At 34.5% G+C, this 18,309-nt stretch overlaps 1 protein-coding gene across 1 annotated transcript in view; it reads right to left on the reverse strand.

Annotated features, from left to right (window-relative positions):
* The window catches only part of LOC124093513 (phospholipid-transporting ATPase ABCA3-like), a 134,432-nt gene that overhangs the window by 32,755 nt on the left and 83,368 nt on the right, over nucleotides 1–18,309 (reverse strand). Inside the window, exons 17-22 of the mRNA XM_046445981.2 lie at nucleotides 16,290–16,388; nucleotides 15,359–15,524; nucleotides 13,041–13,341; nucleotides 3,089–3,341; nucleotides 2,727–2,931; nucleotides 243–465 (exon numbers count right to left, since the gene is read on the reverse strand). Coding sequence (XP_046301937.1) covers nucleotides 243–465; nucleotides 2,727–2,931; nucleotides 3,089–3,341; nucleotides 13,041–13,341; nucleotides 15,359–15,524; nucleotides 16,290–16,388 — 1,247 coding nt within the window. The remainder of the gene's footprint in view (nucleotides 1–242; nucleotides 466–2,726; nucleotides 2,932–3,088; nucleotides 3,342–13,040; nucleotides 13,342–15,358; nucleotides 15,525–16,289; nucleotides 16,389–18,309) is intronic.

Genomic DNA, 18,309 nt, shown 5'->3' on the forward strand with positions numbered 1-18,309 from the left:
CAAACAAGGCCTTGAAAACAGGGGATTAGTTTAGTGATAATATTAGTTGCATGATTTTTTGCATTATAGTAAATATAATGTTATAATATTAATGTCACTCAATAAATTTTTTTACCTTATAACTAACAAAAATATTTTCCCCAGAAATCCAGAACAAAACAATTTTATAATGTTCTTGTCAAACTCATGTTTGTTTATTCACAGGAAACCTCTGAAAAAGGGAAATTGTATGAAGCCCTTACCTTCCATGATGGTTATTACAAGATCCACAACAACACCTAGAAAGCCTAAAGTTTCATGGAGTGTGAAGAGCTTAATGTATGCACCGGTGCTACTAGAATACAAGTAACTTAACAGGTATGTGAAGGGAATAACACACCAGCCGAACAGGATGAAGATGAATGTTGTGTGCATTATGTTCCCATTCTTGATCAATGTATTCGATCTAGTGATTATGAATACCACCTGAAACACAGAGTACAGAAATAACAGTCAAAGTGAAGAAAACTATGTAATACCAAAATAGTCAAGTCTGAAAACTTAGCAAAGGAAAAAAAATCTTCTTTTAATAGGACACAGTATTATTCTGCAATCAAATCATCTTGCTGATGAAAACAGCAAGATCTGCTTGCTCACCAGTGAGTAGAACCACTGTGCTCCTCCTTTCTATTTTTGGAAAGATTTTATTTTGTTCTACTCACACAAGATCAGGGTGCATTCTTTTTTTCTTCTCGAATCCCCCAATAAGCCCACTCTCAATATTTGCTGAAATCAGAAGATTCCCCTTTTGGCAGCTTTAAACTGAGATTCTGAGACCCACTGTAACTGCCCTTGATGCTTAGGTTCTGCCTGTTGTTTCTACTCTCCCCATCTTGGCCATTCAGTTGAGTAACACCCAGGGAAAGCCAAAGCTAGAGGGGACCTATGTAAGGAAAGAAAGGAACTGTAGAGATGGGGGAGGGAAATAAATTTCCAGAAATTATCATCTTATTAGTTGTTAATTATAGTTTCTACAAAAGTTCCTTGGTTGTCTATTTTTAGCATTGAATAATTAAGTGGCAGAATCATTGAGAAATATTGGGATTAAATGAGAAGGACTATTAAAATGTTTTTAAAGGAGTAGAAAAAGCAACAAAGAAATCATTATAATTTAGTTAAAACTAGTTGGGTACTAAGGTTATGGATGCTTTGTTTCTATCACCGCACGATTTCAGTCTCCAGAGAAATGGAATAAATACAATCACCATTTGGAAACAAAAATGACCGAGGCTTTTTCTGCTGTTGTTGAAAGGGCTATAATGTGTGGTTCACAATAAAAAATTAGAAGGCATGCCAAAGATCACAATTAAATATTAAAAGAAAAATGAAAAAGTGGAAATACATACACAAGCAGAAATGATACAGATATATTTAAAATATTTAGATATTTACTATAGAAAGTGGAGAGCACAGTAGGGTGACTATAGTTAATAAAATTTTATTAAATATTTCAAAATAGGTAGAAGAGGTCTTTGAATGTTCCCAGCACAAAGAAATGGTAAGTGATTGAGGTGATACATATTCTAATTGCCCTAATTTGATCATTACACATTATGTGCATATATCAAAATAACAAACCCTGGTCATGGGATATGGCTCAGTGGTAAAGCACTTGCCTAGCATGAAAATAATGTTTAACAAACACTTAGTAGAAAAAGGAGGAATGGGAAGATAAAACAGGTCATTCAAACAGGAAATTGTATAAAACAAACTATATGAAGCAAAATTTCAAACTACACCAAAATGTGTGCAAATGAAAAATTAGATTGTACTGAAACACAGTGCTAGCTACCTTTCCAGCAGGCAGAGGCTATTCAGATGATAAAACAAAGCATCAAGAAATCCAAATGTTGGAGAGTCAAGATGGTTAATTTATGGTTGCTCTGAATAGAGACTGCTGCTGAATTAAATCCAGCCAAGAGAAAGTGTACCTTGCTCCACACTCAAACTTCACCAATACTTTAATACAAAGAATAGAAGAGGCAAAAGCCCCAGTCTAACAGCAAGGCCCAAAGTAAGAAAAGCCATGGGCACTGAGGTTCCACTCATGGACATATACTCCTACAGCAAAAACAGAATTCACACAAAGGCTGTGGACACCTCAACAATGAGGTGTCTCGATCTAGATCACACTTGACACATTGGCAAGACAAGGCAGGCACGAGCGCGCACACAGACACACAGACACACACACACACACACACACACACACATTTGAATGATCTATGGAGAAAAATTTAAAAATCTCTAGAGGGAAACTGCAAAAGCTGAGTCCAAGTATCTCTTGTGTAATCAAGAATCACAACAGATGACAAAAATAGGGAAACTCCAGAAGCAGGATAAAAATAAATGCAAATTATTTGTCCTTATAGAGTATAGGACTGGTCGTCTACTATGACAGATCTTGCCATGTGCAAAGCATCTTCGGGGCCAGTACGTATCAGTGACCAAGTATGTTAGAAACTTCCTTAACATTTCTGTTTCAGCACATGGGGAAATTTTATTTAGAAGGAATGCAAGGGAGAAAAATATTAGTATGAGATGTAACCTACAATGTACTATCTGGCATGATTAGTTAATGTGTTTTCATATTTCTTGAGAGATTTACATCTAGGATATTAGCCAAGGGGAAATTTTCTGTGGCATGTGGGAGACTGAGTCCTCAAGATACTGTGTCCAACACTCACCAGAAGTAAGCAGCAGCCAAAAATGTAGATGATGAAATCCCAAAATATAGCAGAAACCCAGAAGTTAAAAGTGTAGACCCCACTCAGAAACTGGATGTGTTTTGCTTTATTAACTCTCTCAGTCACTGTCAGGAGGCAGAAGCCACTGACAAAAATACTCATACCAAAAATCAAAGTGAAGACTATCTGGAGTCCTGGTGTTTCTCTACAAAAGAATGGAAAAAGGAGACACATTGGTAAAAACAAAGTGGTGAATATTGATTACTAATAATATTACTTTTTATTAATAACATGGTTAGAAAGGGAAAATGTAGTACACTTAAAGCCCAAAGCTTAATTACAGTAAAAAAAATCATACATACCTTATCTCAGATTTCTTATGAGAAATATATTTAGGCTGTGGTTTGTTGGAGACTGTAATAGAAGCATTAGGGCCAGAAAGTATTTTAAAAATAATGTTGTCTAATACTGCAAGGGATAGGGATGGTGAATGGTAAGCTTCATTGTTGAACCAAAAGACAGCTGTGATGTTGGTTTTAGTAATCTCAATGGAAAATGCAATAATGCATGAATAAAGGCATTCATTATTCTTCACCAAGTATTCCTGCAGATCACCTGAAATGAGGAAACACTACCAGTTATGAGCTGAGCATACAGTAGGGCCACTTCCTGTGTGTTTCAGAGAGAGAGAGAGAGAATCCAATAATTCACAGTGGTTCTGACATGTCTTGATCATTCTTCTCAAGAAGTCTGTTCCATTGCAAATCCACACAAACCTCATATCTTTTTGCTGAGAAAATACAGTCCACCAAGTATTCTCTCAAATTTCTTTCTTCCTCTCAAAACTTTCACTAGTAAAATTGATTTGGAAGGACTGCCATTTCCTACTTGGACAGATCAGTGTATAGAAAACCAAATCCTCCTGTAATCCCAGCTACTCAAGAAGCTGAGGCAGGAGTATTGCAAGTCTGAGGCCAGTCTTGGGAACTTAGCACAACCCTCTCAATATAGAAATAAACAAGGGCATTCTCACTGTTTAGATAGACCATATCCCTCTTTGAATTTGTATCTACCTTTCTTTTTGTATCTACATTCGTAAATATCTGTCTATGCCTAAAAAAAAGAATGAATAAAAATAATAAACAAGGGCTGGGAATGTAACTTTTTAAGAAAAACTCTAAATTAAAGCCACAAAATAAACCTGAAGGAACCAGAAAATTACTATGACAATTGATTCGAAACTGCAAAGATCTGAAAGAGTTAAATCCAACAATCTATACTACTTTTCTCTTCCATATAGTTCTAGAAATATAAGCACAGCAGATCAAGATGATAAGAAGTATAGCAAAAAGTTGAGCAGAGAGCTATAGTTATCAAGAGCTTTCAAAGTTTCATGAAGTACACATCAGAGGAGTTTCTAGACTGCCCAGTAGCCACAACATAAATATCTAAGACCTAGAATGAAAAGTTCATAGAAGAAGTCTTACGCTCTATGTTGGGGCCATCAAATTATAGCTGAATATTTGTTATTTAGGTGGATAGGGTAAAAATTATTCTTACATTTTCAATTGGAGGAGGAGGAAGAAGGAACAATAACTACTACTACCACAACAACATGATGACATACTGTCTATGACCTGTCAAGTCTAAAATAGTAATGATGGCTTTTTTAATTTATTTGTTCTTTTTAGATATATAGGACAGTATAGTATATGTTAACATCATACATATATAAGTATAGCTTATTCTAATTAGGATCCCAGTCTTTCAGTTGTAAATGATGTGGCATTTCAGTGGTTGCACATTCATATATAAGAGCGAAGGGAAGATAGGTCCCATTTATTCTACTGTCTTTCTTATTCCCATCCCCTCTTCTGTCCCTTCATACCCCTTTGTCTAACCCAATGAACATCTGTTCTTCTCTCCCTCCCCTGCATTGTGAGAACATTTGAGAGAACATTTGCCCTTAGCTTTTTGAGAAATCACTTATTTCACTTAGCATGATAGTATACAGATAGTATACAGTATACAGTTCATCCATTTACCTGAAAATAACATGATTTTATTCTCTTTTAATGCTTAATAATATTCCATTGTGCATATATACCATATTTTCTTTATCCATTCATTTACTGAAGGGCATCTAGGTTGACCCCACTATTTAGCTATTGTGAATTGTGCTGCTATAAACATTGATGTGGCTGTGTCCCTGTAATATGCTGTTTTTAAGTCTTTTGGGTATAAACTAAGTAGAAGGATAGCTGGGTCAAATGGTGGTTCCATTCCCAATTTTCCAAGGAATCTCCATACTGCTTTCCATATTGGCTGCACAAATTTTCAGTCCCACCAGCAATGTATGAGTGTACCTTTTCTCCCACATCCTCGCCAACACTTATTATTATCTTCATAATAGCTGCCATTCTGACTGGAGTGAGATGATAGTTTTGATTTGCATTTCTCTAATTGCTAGCAATGATGAACATCTTTTCATATATTTGTTGATTGATTTTATATCCTTTTCTGAGAAGTGTCTATTCAGGTCTTTGGCCCATTTGTTGATTGGGTTATTTATTTATTTATTTATTTTTGGTGCTTAGCTTTTTGAGTTCTTTATATACCCTAGAGATTATTGCTCTATCTGATGTGTGAGGGGTAAAAATTTCTCTTTCAGCTGATTCATCATTTGTATAGAGAAATGCAGTTAGTTTATGGTGTTGATTTTATATCCTGCTACTTTGCTGAACTTTTTTATGAGTTCTAGAAGTTTTCTGGTGGAGTTTTTTGGGTCTTCTAAATACAGAAATTATGTTGTCAGCAAACAGGTTTATCTCTTTTCAAAATAGTTTCTGATTATCATCTGTATTTCAGTAGTATTTTTCATCATGAATTTTAGAGTCTGTCTTTGGTTAGCTTGGCTAAGGGTTTATCAAGTTTATTTTGTTTTCAAAAATTCAAGTTTTTGTTTTGTTGATTTTTTGATTTTTTTAAAATTTAATGAATTTTGGCTCTGATTTTAATTATTTCCTATCTTCTACTACTTTTGGTGTTGATTTGTTCCTCTTTTTCTAGGGCTTTGATATGTCATGTTAGTTTATTTTATTTGGTGACTTCCTATTCTTTTAATGGGCTCATGCAATGAACTTTCCTCTTAGAACTGCCTTCATAATGCCAAGATATTTTGATATGTTGTGTCATTATTCTCATTTAACTTTAATTTTTTTTGATTCCTGATTTCTTCTGCTCTCCAATGGTCATTCAATAACATATTATTTAGTCCTCATAGTTAGAGAGGCTTCTGTTTTTTAATCACTGGTTTCTAATTGCATTCCATTATGATCTAATAGAATGCAAGGTATTATCTCTATTTTCTGTATTTGCTAAGAGATGCTTTGTGGCCTAAAATATGATCTATTTTAGAGAAGGATATGTGTGCTGCTGAAAAGAAAGTATATTCAGTCATTGATGGATGAAATATTCTATATGTGTCTGGTAAATCTAAATTATTAACTATATTTTTAGGTATATTACTTCTTTATTTAGTTTTTGTTTGGATGAACTATCCAGTGATGAGAGAAGCATGTTAAAGCCGTCCAGAAGTATTGTGTTATGGTCTATTTGATTCTTGATATTAGAATTGAGGGTTTGTTTGATGGGTGTAGATGCTTCATAGTTTGGGGCATAACTATTTACAATGGCTATGTCCTGTTGATGTATAATCCTTTTAAGAAGTATGAAATGAGCTTCCTTGTCCCTTCTGATCAGCTTTGGCTTGAAGTCCACTTTATCAGATATGAAGATAGAAACCTCTGCTTATTTATGAAGAGCCACTGAATGATGTTTTTCCCCATTCTTTTACCTTCGGTCTGAGGATGTCTTTGCCTATGAAGTGAGTCTCTTAGAGACAGCATATTGTCGGGTCTTAATTGATGAGTCTAGGTCATTTACATTCAATGTTATTATCGAGATATGATTTTTATTCCCTGTCATTTTGTTTTTTTCTCATTTTTTAATTTGAATTAGGTTTTCCTTTGATTGGCTATTCTTCTTGTGTAGTGCCTCCCTTTTCTCGTTTTCACTTTCACTTTTAATTTTTTCTTCATGAAATGTTTTATACTGCAGGCTTTCTAGTTGTGAATTCTTTTAACTTTTATAATGGAAAGTTTCATTTCATTGTCAATTCTGTAGCTTAATTTTTCTGGGTATAGTATTCTTGGTAGGCATCCATTTTCTTTCAGAACTTGATATGTATTAGTCCAAGATCTCCTAGCTTTTAGAGTGGAGAAATCAGCTGAGATCTGCATTAGTGTCCCTCTAAATATGACCTGTAGTTTTCCTCTGGCAGCATTTAAAATTCTATTCTTATTCTGTATGTTAGGCATTTTCATAATAATGTAGGTCTGTTGTAATTTTGTGTATTTGGGGTCTTGTAAGCCTCCTGTATTTGATTTTACATTTCATCTCAAGGTTTGGGAAATTTTCTGATATTATGTCATTGAAAAGACTGTGTATTCCTCTGGTTTCTATCTCCAAGACTTCACCTATGTATTAGTCAGCTTTCTTTGCTGCTACAACTGAAAGACCCAACCAGAACAACTCTAGAGGAAGAAAATTTATTTGAGGGCTCACAGTTTCAGAGGTCTCAGAGCAAGGAAGTCTGTCTCCATTCCTTGGGGCTTGAGGTGAGGCAGAACATCATGACGGGACAGTGTGACAGAGGGAAGCAGCTTGCATCATGATCAGAAAGCAGAGACTCCACACTCTCTAGATACAAATATATACCCAAAGCCACACCCCAGTGCCCACCTCCTCCAGCTACATCCTAGTACTTCAGTTACCACTCAGTTAATCCCTATCAGGGGATTAATGCAGTGATTGAGTTAAAACTCTTACAACCCAACTCTTTCTCTTCTGAACCTTCTTGAATTTTCTTACATGTGTGATTTTTGGAGGACACCATATCTAAACCATAACAATGTATCTCAATAAATCTTACACTTGGTCATTTCATATTGGAAATATCTTTTGGAAGCTTTGCCATGGTCTCTTAACATTTTTTCTCCAGTCAACTTTATTTTCAAGATTATATATTTTGTCTTCATTGCCAAGTAGTCTAATCTATTGAAGATGCTTCCATTGAATTTTTAATTTGGTTTATTGATTCCTTCATTTTGAGGATTTCTGCTTTTTTTTTTTTCCAGAATCGCTTTCTCTTTATTGATCTTTCACTTTCTGTATTTTCTGATTCCACTCCTTACCTTATCCTTTACCTCACAGATCAGTTTAACTATGAACCTTCTAAATTCCTTCTCTGACATTTCTTCCACTGTGGTGTTGATGGAGTCTATTACTGAAGTACTGTGGTTTGTTTGGGATGATTTTTTCCCTTGCTTTTTCATGTTGTTTGTGTGTCTACCATATAACCTTATGGATCTGAGGCAGTAGATTTACCCTGTGGATTAATAGTATTCCTGAATAATTCCAGGACCTCACTATTTAGGGGGAGACAAATAATAACAACAAACAATACAAACAATGTATGGCATTAAACCAAGTAGTTTCTGCTATGACATACACAGTGTTAATTTTTACAATAAACAGAAATGATGTGATCAGTTACTGCCCACAGTAAAAACAGTAAGTTTGTAAAAGGGTTTACAATTTTTAATGGTGAATAGGGAAAGAACAGTAGTGATGTAGGATGTGATTGATTATGATGGAAGAGGGTAGAAAATAGAAGTAAAAAAATTAAAAGGAAGAGTGAAAAAACAATAGAGATTGGCTGACAGCAGAAGAGAGAAAGAAGGGAAACAGATAAGTGAGATAAAAAAATAAATAATACAAAACAAAACTGAAATATACTAATCGAACATCCTAGTTGATCAATCACAGTTCTTCTTCTGTGAAGTGTCTATTCAGTTCCTTTGCCCATTTATTGTTTGTGTGTGTGTGTGTGTGTGTGTGTTAAGTTTTTTGAGTTCTTTATATATCTGGAGATTAATGCTCAATCTGAACTGCAGGTGGAAAAGATTTTCTCCCATTCTGTAGGCTTCCTCTTTATGTTCTTGATTGTTTCCTTTGCTCTGAGTCTTTTTAGTTTGATACCACCCCATTTACTGCATAAATATTTCATCAGGGATATTGATTTACAGTTTTTCTTTATTACCATACCCTTGTTTTGTTCTGGTACCAGAGCAATGCAGACCTTATTGAATAAGATTAAAAGTATTCACTTCTTTTCAATTTTGAGGAGTTTGAGGAAGACTGGTGTTCATTCCTCTTTAAATGGATAGTATAACTGGCCAATGATGCCATCTGATCTTTGGTTGTGTGTTGGCCAGCTGTGTGCTGATGTGACCAAAATACCTATCTAGAACAGGTATTTTTAGTTGAGGAAAAGTTTATTTTGGACTCCCATTTTCAGAGATTCAGTCTGCAGTCAGCTGACTCCATTGCTCTAGGCCCAAGATTAGGCACAACATGGCAGAAGGGTGTGGCCAAGGGAAAGCTGCTCTGCTTGCAGAGGAAGGGCCACAGGGAAGATGAACGCTTTCAGGGCAAGCCCCCAGTAACCTACCTTCTTCAGCCACATCCCATCTGCCCACGATTACCACCCAGTAGTCCCTTCAATCTAGTATGGACTGATTAGGTTGCAGTTCTCACAATCCAATCATTTCACTTCCAAACACTCTTGCATCCACAGAGGAGCTTTTGGGGGGGACACCTCATACCCAAAAATAACAGTTACCATCCACTATTATTATTTTAAAATCCAGATGGAAAGCTGAACATCACTCCATAACAGGGCTGCTTCTAATTGGGAGAATTTTGATTACTGATTCAATCCTTACCAGTTATAGTTTATTGAGACTTTATATTTCTTCATTGGTTAAGTCTTGGTAGCTTGTGCATTACTAGAAATTTGTCCGATTTATATAGTTTATCTTATCATTTTTTGATGTACAATTTTTCAGAGTACTCTAGTATAATCCTTTTATTTTGTAAGATTAGAAGTAATGTCCTTCCATTTCTGATTATTGAGTCTTCTTCTTTTTTTCCTTTTTAAAATATGTGTCTCAAATTTCTTGATCTTTAAAAAAAATCTTTGGTTTTGTTGACCTTTTTCCTCTTGTTTTCCTAGTCTTTTTGGTTCTCTCTACTTCAACCTTTATTATTTCCTTCCTTATGCTGGCTTAGGGCTTAGTTTGTTCTTCCAATTACTTTATTTGTAAGGTTAGGTTTGCTGATTTAGGGGTTTCCTCTTTTTTAAATTTAAGCATTAAATTAGAACTGCTTTGGCTACATGCCACAAGTTTTGATATCACATGTCTTTATTTTCACTTAAGAAGTTTTTTCCCTTACAATTTTGACTTTTACCCTATGATTAAGGGTGTGCTGTTTATTTTTATTACATGTGTAAATTTTCTGAATTTCTTAATGTTATTGATTTCTAGTTTCATTCCATTGTGGACACAAAAGATACTTGATATGATTTCAATTTATCTTTAAGACTTTTGTGGCACAACACTTAGTTTATATTGAGTAACACTCCTCATGCACATGAGAAAATACATCTGTCCTTCTGTGGTTGATTGGACATTTCTGCATATGTCTGTTAGGTACATTTGGTCTGTCTGCTGTTCATATGTCTACTACTAAAAGTGGGACTATTATTGAAAGTCTCCTACTATTATTGTGGAGTTACTTTTCCTTTGAATGTTTACTTGATATATATTCTGATATCAAGAATGACATTTATGATTATTATAATTTCCCCCTTTAATCACTATCTAATGTTCTTTATAACAGTTTTGAGTTAAAGTCTACTCTAGTATTAGTAAAGTAGATCTGTTCTCTGTGGTTCTGTTCACATGTGCCATCTTTTTACTTGTAGCCTTCACGTGTTAAAGTCAATCTCTGTGGACAGCATATTTGGCTTCTGTTTTTTATGCAGCCTGCCAATATGGGTCTTTTAATTGGAAAACATTTTTTGTATTGGATTGAATCCAGGGATACTTTACCACTGAGCTACATCCCTAGTCCTTTTAACTTTTTAAATTTTGATACAGAGACTCACTAAGTTGCTGAGACTGGCCTAGAACTTGAGATCCTCGTGACTCAGCTTCCAAGTCACAGGGATTACAGGTGTGCACTACTGCGTTTGGCTTAAATGGAAATTTTAATACATTTACATTTATAGTAATTCTAATAAAGAATAATAATTTCTATTTTGTTGCATGTCTTAATTTTTCTCTATCCTTATATTCTTCTTTACTGCTTTTCTCCTGATATGTTTTGATTCCCTTTTCATTTCTTTTTGTGTATCCTTTATAGATGTTTTCTTTCTGTTTACCAAGGGTATTACAAATAACATCCTGTATTTTAAACTGATACTAAATTAACTTCAATCACATACAGAAACAAAAATTCTACTCCTTCACAGTTCTGTCCCTTCTCCTTGCTCCTGACATACAAACTACCCCTTCACATACTGCAGGTCCACTAACCCTTCCTCTCTCATTTTGAATGACAGTTTTGCTGGATAGAATTCCTGGCTGACACATTTAAAAGTATTTTTCAGCATGTTAAATTCATCCCACTGACTTTTGACCTGAAGGACTTTTGCTGAAAAATCTGTTAATTTTATGGAGAACCTTTTGTTTGTGATGAGGCAATTTACTCTTGCCATTTCGAAAATTCTCTGTGTGGGTCTTTTTAAACGTGTTCTACTTGGAGTTTATTTAGCTTCTTGTGTTAGTATCTCAATATACACCCAGTATATCTTCTGATCTTTTGATGAAAATTAGGTATTTTCAAAAGCAACCACTCTCCCAGCCTTTGCTGACTACATCCATGCAGGCAAATAACTTCACTAATTAGACCAAAATTAAGGCTTCAATTGTTCTCAGACCTTTCTGGATATGTTCTTCTTGAAAGGCACCTCCATCACACACTCCACCACCAATTTCCCAGTATTGGCTGCCTCTAAATATCTTAATTCCCCTCTAAGTCTTACCTTTGCTCCTTTGTAGAGCCTTGAATGTTCTACTGTGTTCTGCTGCTAACATCTCCCACCAGTTACATGTCACAAGTCTGCCTTGCCAGGTGGGGTGGGGCAAGAATGAGCAAAAGTGCCACACAAGTTTTTTAGTGTCTTTTTAAAAATTGGGTAGGACCCTTGACTGGCCTCCAGAACGTCTGTAAAATTGTTCTTAGTCTGCTGTTGTTTACTAGTATTTTTGTAGTGGGATGAATACACAGAGCTTCCTAGTCCACCATTTTTTGTGTGTGAAAAAAAAACTGCCTGATTTTAAATTAAGACAAGTCCAAGGTACTCAAAGAATAAACAAAGAAAAATATTTAACTGGATAATCTTATTACTGATGTATGTTTGAAGCATAGTTTTTAAATTTTTTATATGAGTAATATAATACAGTAAAAAAGAATTACATTATGAATCAGAGAAATTCATTTTCTTTCTCTTCTATTCCCTGTTCTCTTCTGAACAACTATTTGATTTTCGATTAATAAGCACTCATCTATAGTGCTCTTGTAATGAGAGAGGAAAGGGGATATATGATTTATTGACAGTTTTTATGCTACCCAGTCTGATGTATTGGTTGTAAAGTCAGGATAGTGGTATAAGTAACATCCAGTATTTCCAAAAGCAATTTCATTTCTCACAATAAAACCTAAAGGGAAAAAAAGAACAAATCCTTTATGGATATGTTCTTTATGGATATATTCTTCTTGAAAGGCACCCCCACCATACACTCCACCACCAATTTACCAGTATTGGCTGCCTCTAAACTGCACAGGTTATATAATTACCTAAAGTAATGTTGTAAATAAAAGCAATGGCTGAAATAAATAAAAATAAAGTATCTGGCAGGAAATAACCTATCTTGGAAGAGGATCCAGTTGTTTCCTTCAGAAATGATTTAACCTAGCAAGTGGTTGAGATAGTAGCCTCTAGCTAGGCAGCCTGAACGTTCATTCCCTGCTCTAATATGTACTAGATACATGATTTGGGACAACTTACTGAATATTTTCAAACTTCAATGTCTTCCACTTTAGCAAATGTGGTTATCAAAATTTAGATCATTCAGGTATTTAGAAAAGCTCTTGCCAAAAGCATGTATTCAATACTTGCTTGAAAGATGATTCCTGCCTCAGATTTGGCTGCCTTCATGAGATTGGCTACTATGAAAAAATAAATAATCAAGTACCTCAATATTCCAGTTGAGTCCTTTCTTGTAAAGTAATACAAGCTGGTCTTCATTTACTAGCAGTCTTTTTATTTTTAAAGAGCCTTACCTTGTACTTCTTTAAGTTTTTGTTTCTTATCCGTTAGAATGATCTCAAGATTTTTTTTAAAATTCTCAGTTAAATTAGAACTTCCAGAAACTGAGAAAGGCACAATGGTTTCACCATATTGTCCTAAATCCATTTCCCTGGCAGGCTCATCCAGTGTTGGTGGAACAGTCGTTCTTCTCATCTGAAGATACATGAAACCCACAAGTGCCCCGATTTGAAGCAATAATATTTTCCAGTTGCGCCGATTGAATCCTACCCGCTTTAAGAGCATGGCATGGAACTGCTGCTTGTGAAGAGCCAACTGTAGAGGAGAGAAAGGTGGCATTACAGAGATCACGGACCAGCATGGAATGTTTCAAATCTTAGGATAAGAGATGTACACACTTTGTATACACACATACAAGTAAAATTTACTATCTGTATAATGTGTTCATTAAAAGGACTGGCTTGGCTCTAACCTAATAATAACAAAAGTCTCAAAAGGATGATTTTTATCTATCATTAATGTATTATTAACATTCTCTTGCACAGAACAATACATCTATCTTTCTTCATATTAAACCACTATCTGTCAATCATATCTTCATTTTGTAAAGGAAACATTCAGAGGCAATGTGCATGTGCATACATAATAGGTTTCTATTATCTGGTTTTAATTTATGTGATCAACAGGATTGTGGCAAGTTAGGAAACAGAGGAGAAGTTTATTTTGAAATTGCAATATGCTCAATATGTTTTCTCCAACCTCTAATTTTAAAATAATGAGGGCAATCATTAATATTTAAAAAATGTGCATAAATATACAGCTTTCTCCAGACTTTGGGGGCAATACATAGTTCATTGTGTATGTTTTCAGATTGACAATGGAACCCCTTGTTTCAAATGTAGAGACTTAATTTGAAAATGTCAAAAAGTTAAAAGAAAAACACATTAAGCATATTACATGACTATATAACCAATGGTCTAGAAACATGCTTATCCTATTTCCCTCAATATTTGAATACCCCATGAATGATACAAAGTGAGAAAACATCCCTAATTAATCAACCAATATATTCCGAATAAAATGAGCAGCTTTGAGGCCATCTCTGACTAGAAATAAGTCAAGAAGGAGAATCCCCTCACATTGTGTTCATGGTAGGAAAAAAGTGACTTCTAGCTTTTAAAAGACTGTTTATTAAGATATATTCCTAGAACTAAAAATGTGTCGAGGAATCAACTACTTTTCTAGACTGATCTGTCAAATTGTCATTCATCTGCATGTTTCAAGAGGGGGAAATAGGGAAGAATGCCAGAGGAGTAGAAATGTACAAGTGGGGAAAGGAGGAAATGACAATTCCTAAGTACCCAATTCATGTCAAACATTGTACAGTTCACAATTAGTATTTTTAACTCATTGAAATAGTCTCAGACAGAATGAAATTGAAACTCAGAAGTACTAAATGTCTTTGCCAAGGACAAACGGCCTGTAAATGATAGAGCGGGAGTATAGTTCTGTCTAGCTCAAAATTCCACACTTTCAGTTGGGTATGATGGCACATGACTATAACCCCAGTGGCTCAGGAGGCTTAGGCAGGAGGACAACAAGGCCAGCCTCAGCAACTTGGGGAGGCCCTAAGCAACTTAGTGAGACTCTGTCTCAAAATAAATTTTTTTTTAAAAAAGGGCTGGAATGTGGCTCAGTGGTTATGTGTTCCTGAGTTCAATTCCTGGTACAAAAAAAAAAAAAATTCCACACTCCCTTGCATTACCCGCTTTGCTTCACAACTGGCTCATAAGCCCCACAGTGAAGACATGCCTAATAAGCAACTTGGATAAATGTATTCTCTTCCTCAGAACCCCTCATCAAAAATAAAAAACAAAAAATTGGAAGGAAGAGAAATTAGGAGACCAAGATAAATGCTAGGCACTTCAGTGAGAATTCCCACACTGGTGAAGGAATATGATGAATTGGAAATAGATCTTAGGCAGTAACAATGCAGTCCAATGCATAAATTTAAATGTCTTCTATGTGTGTGAATAGGGATATAAAAAACAAATTTTAACAGGACCCTTTTTCAATTCAGAATGAACTAACAGTTATGAAAACTGACATAAGAAATATCCTAAGGAATAACAATGGTGAAAATAAAATCTGATTTTTGCCTATAGTATTTTATGTTTGAGGTAGAAAAATTAATAGGATTGCTTTACAAATTGTTCCCTACATTATTGGGCTTTCTAAACTATAAATTCTAAACTCAAGATCCTGAGTTAAAATATTTTAATGAAGTGTACTTCTTTTATTCTGTCATTATATTCTTAGTGAAGATGCTCACCCCAGTATTAAATGATGTATCAGAATTTTTATTCGTGTCAGGTGCAGATCTTTCAGAATTTCTGGATGCATTCACATTCTGATTGTTTTCATTTGTATTTGTGGTTGGTTCAGAAGACATCTGGAGAGCCTCCTCATTCACTTTGTAGTTTGCCAGATTACTGACCCTACACACACACACACACACACACACACACACAAATAGATAAGAAATTATAATAATTTTAGCTATAACAGTGGTTCCCAAATACCCAATCCATCAAAGATTTTCACAAATTGAAGCAAACATTTTTTAATGATGATTATGCAATGTTAACATCAATGACAGTAAAATTTACTTTTCTTTCTTTTTTTGTGCATGTGTGTGTGCGTGCGTGCATATGTGTTGCTGGAGAACGAACTCAGGGCCTCAGGCATCTTGGGCAAGTCCTTTGACCACTGAGATACACTCCCCCCACCCCCCAATAGATAAAATAAACAACTTCGTCAAGTAAAAGATCTAAGACATTATCCTTTTGTTTTGAGAAGACAGTGGTTGTTAAATCTATATTCTAAGAAATAATAATAATATTTACAGATTTTATTTTTTATTATATTTTAAGCTTATATTAGTGCCATAGATTTATTTTCTCAATTTCCTAGTCCAGGCAATCTAATTATCTGGGTTAGTTTATCCAGCAAGTGAGCACATGGTTAATTTGTCCTCTGTGGGTTTACAACTCCATGGAAGAAACTGACAGGTATAATCAAACAGGGTACTAGAATTCATAGTATAATAGGAGAGTAAGTTCCCCATAGTAATTGATAGCATTAAAGACTTACATGGGCTTTTTATTTGGATGTTTGTCTCTAACCTCCTTACTCCGTGTGTATCACATATTTATATACTTGTAGGAAGTTTTGCTCTGCCCTTTTTCATTATTATTACTTACTTGAAGAAAACTTCTTCCAAGGTAGTCATAGAAATACCAAAGCCAGCGATGCCCAGCTCTGTCTTTCTTTGTTCTATTTCCAAAAACAGGTCTTCAAAACTAGAAGAAATAGAAGCAAAGAAAGAGCTAGCAGTAAAACAGATTATTCTACTTATATATTTTCTGTTCTTGGCAGTGGAAAAAAATACAGCTTATTTCTTAATGAAATGGTAGTTTCCATGCCCCACTAACAAACCATAAAAATGTGGAACATGTGAAGAAAACAAAACAAAACAAAAACACTAGCAAGTTGCTGTATCAAACTGCTTCCTGAATTTCTGGTAAAATTATCAATTGACATTTTATATATTAATGTTCACTGGTAGTTAATATTTAATTTATTTAATGTAGGGCATTATTCCCATGAAACACACTAAATCAAGATATGTAGAGAAAATTTTGGGACTGGGAGAAAACTGTCCACTCACATAACCAGGGGAAGTATATAACATTGGGTAGTTATAATGTGATGGTATAAAGCTTCTGAAAAATAGTTTTTCTGAGATTTCTTAGGATTTTATGTTTAGATGTTTAATCACTCCAAAAATCCTTCAGTTTATGAACCCAACCACATGAGAACAGAAAATTCTCCATTGTGGAAGTTTCTGTCAAAATTTTCTCTATATTTTGAGCCAAAATTAGATTCTGTTCCCTCTATTTCATGATTAGAATGAAAAGTTTCTGTATATTATTTTCTACATGTCTCAAGATTAACAAGTGTACATACACATACATCAGTATAGCAGTGTACAATAAACCCAAGAAAGATTTTGTGATCCTTTCACTTTTTAGTTCAATCATTATTATAATGAGAAACTTTTATGTTTCTACGTATATAGGTTAAACAGCAAACTCCAAACTGGAGAGATCAGGAAAAAACCCCACAAAATTTACAACAAATTAGTCAATCATTATTATTGCCATAGCCATTCTCCTGATTAAAACATAATAAATGCAGACAACACAGATAATATAAATGTGTAAATAAAATAAAAATAATCCTACCACCCAGAGAAGACACTACCATTAAAAATTTGGTATACTTATTTTATCTTTTTTTTTACTTTATCTTCACATTTTACACATTGGAATCATATATTAAAGAATTATGCACCCAAATTTAACAATATGGATATTTTCCTAAAATGTTGAAAACTGTTCATACTCCATCCATATCAATGTTGTATAATTTCATTATAATAATGAGATGTATAATGTCATTTACTAATTCAGCAAACACTCATGGACAAATTGTCTTAGTGAGAAATCAGAAGCTAATTGAAAGGCTCCTATACTTTAGGAGAATGTGAAGCCAAACTTATCAAAACTGGTGAAGCAATTCAGAACACCATGCGAATGTACCTCCAGAAGTGTGCTCCCATATTTGAGGAATATAAACATCAAGAAACTCAATGAATGCCAAGTAAGATGAACTCAAAAGAGATATACAAATAGACATGTAAAATCATATGGTCAAAAATCAAGAAATAGAAGACACTAGAGTATGGACTCTCCACGTTCATGGGTAGACAGAATTAATATTATTAAAATGGCCATATTACTGAAAGTTAAAAGCAGATTCAATGAAATGCCCATAAAAATACCAAATTACATTTTAAATAGTCCTAAAATTCATGTGAAAGAACAAAATACCCAGAATAACCAAAGTAATTCTGAGCAATAAGAGAAATGGTAGAGCCATCATATACCTGATTTCAAAATATATTGCCAAGCCATAGTAACTAAAATGGCATGGTACTGGTATAAAAACAGATATTTAGAACAATTGGAATATAATCAAAGACAGAGAGACCAACCCACACAGATACAGTCATTTGATGCTTAACAAAGGTGCCCCAACGTACACTGAGGAAAAGACTTTTTTAACAAATGGTACTGGGAAAACTGGACACACATATGGAGAAGAATAAAAACAGACCCCTCCCTATCTCTCACCCTGCAGTAAAGTCAACTAAAAATG

Source organism: Marmota monax, unplaced genomic scaffold, assembly GCF_021218885.2.
Source record: "Marmota monax isolate L192 unplaced genomic scaffold, Marmota_monax_Labrador192_F-V1.1 WCK01_AAM20220418_F8-fsc00035, whole genome shotgun sequence".
In the NCBI taxonomy this organism is placed as follows: Eukaryota; Metazoa; Chordata; class Mammalia; order Rodentia; family Sciuridae; genus Marmota; species Marmota monax.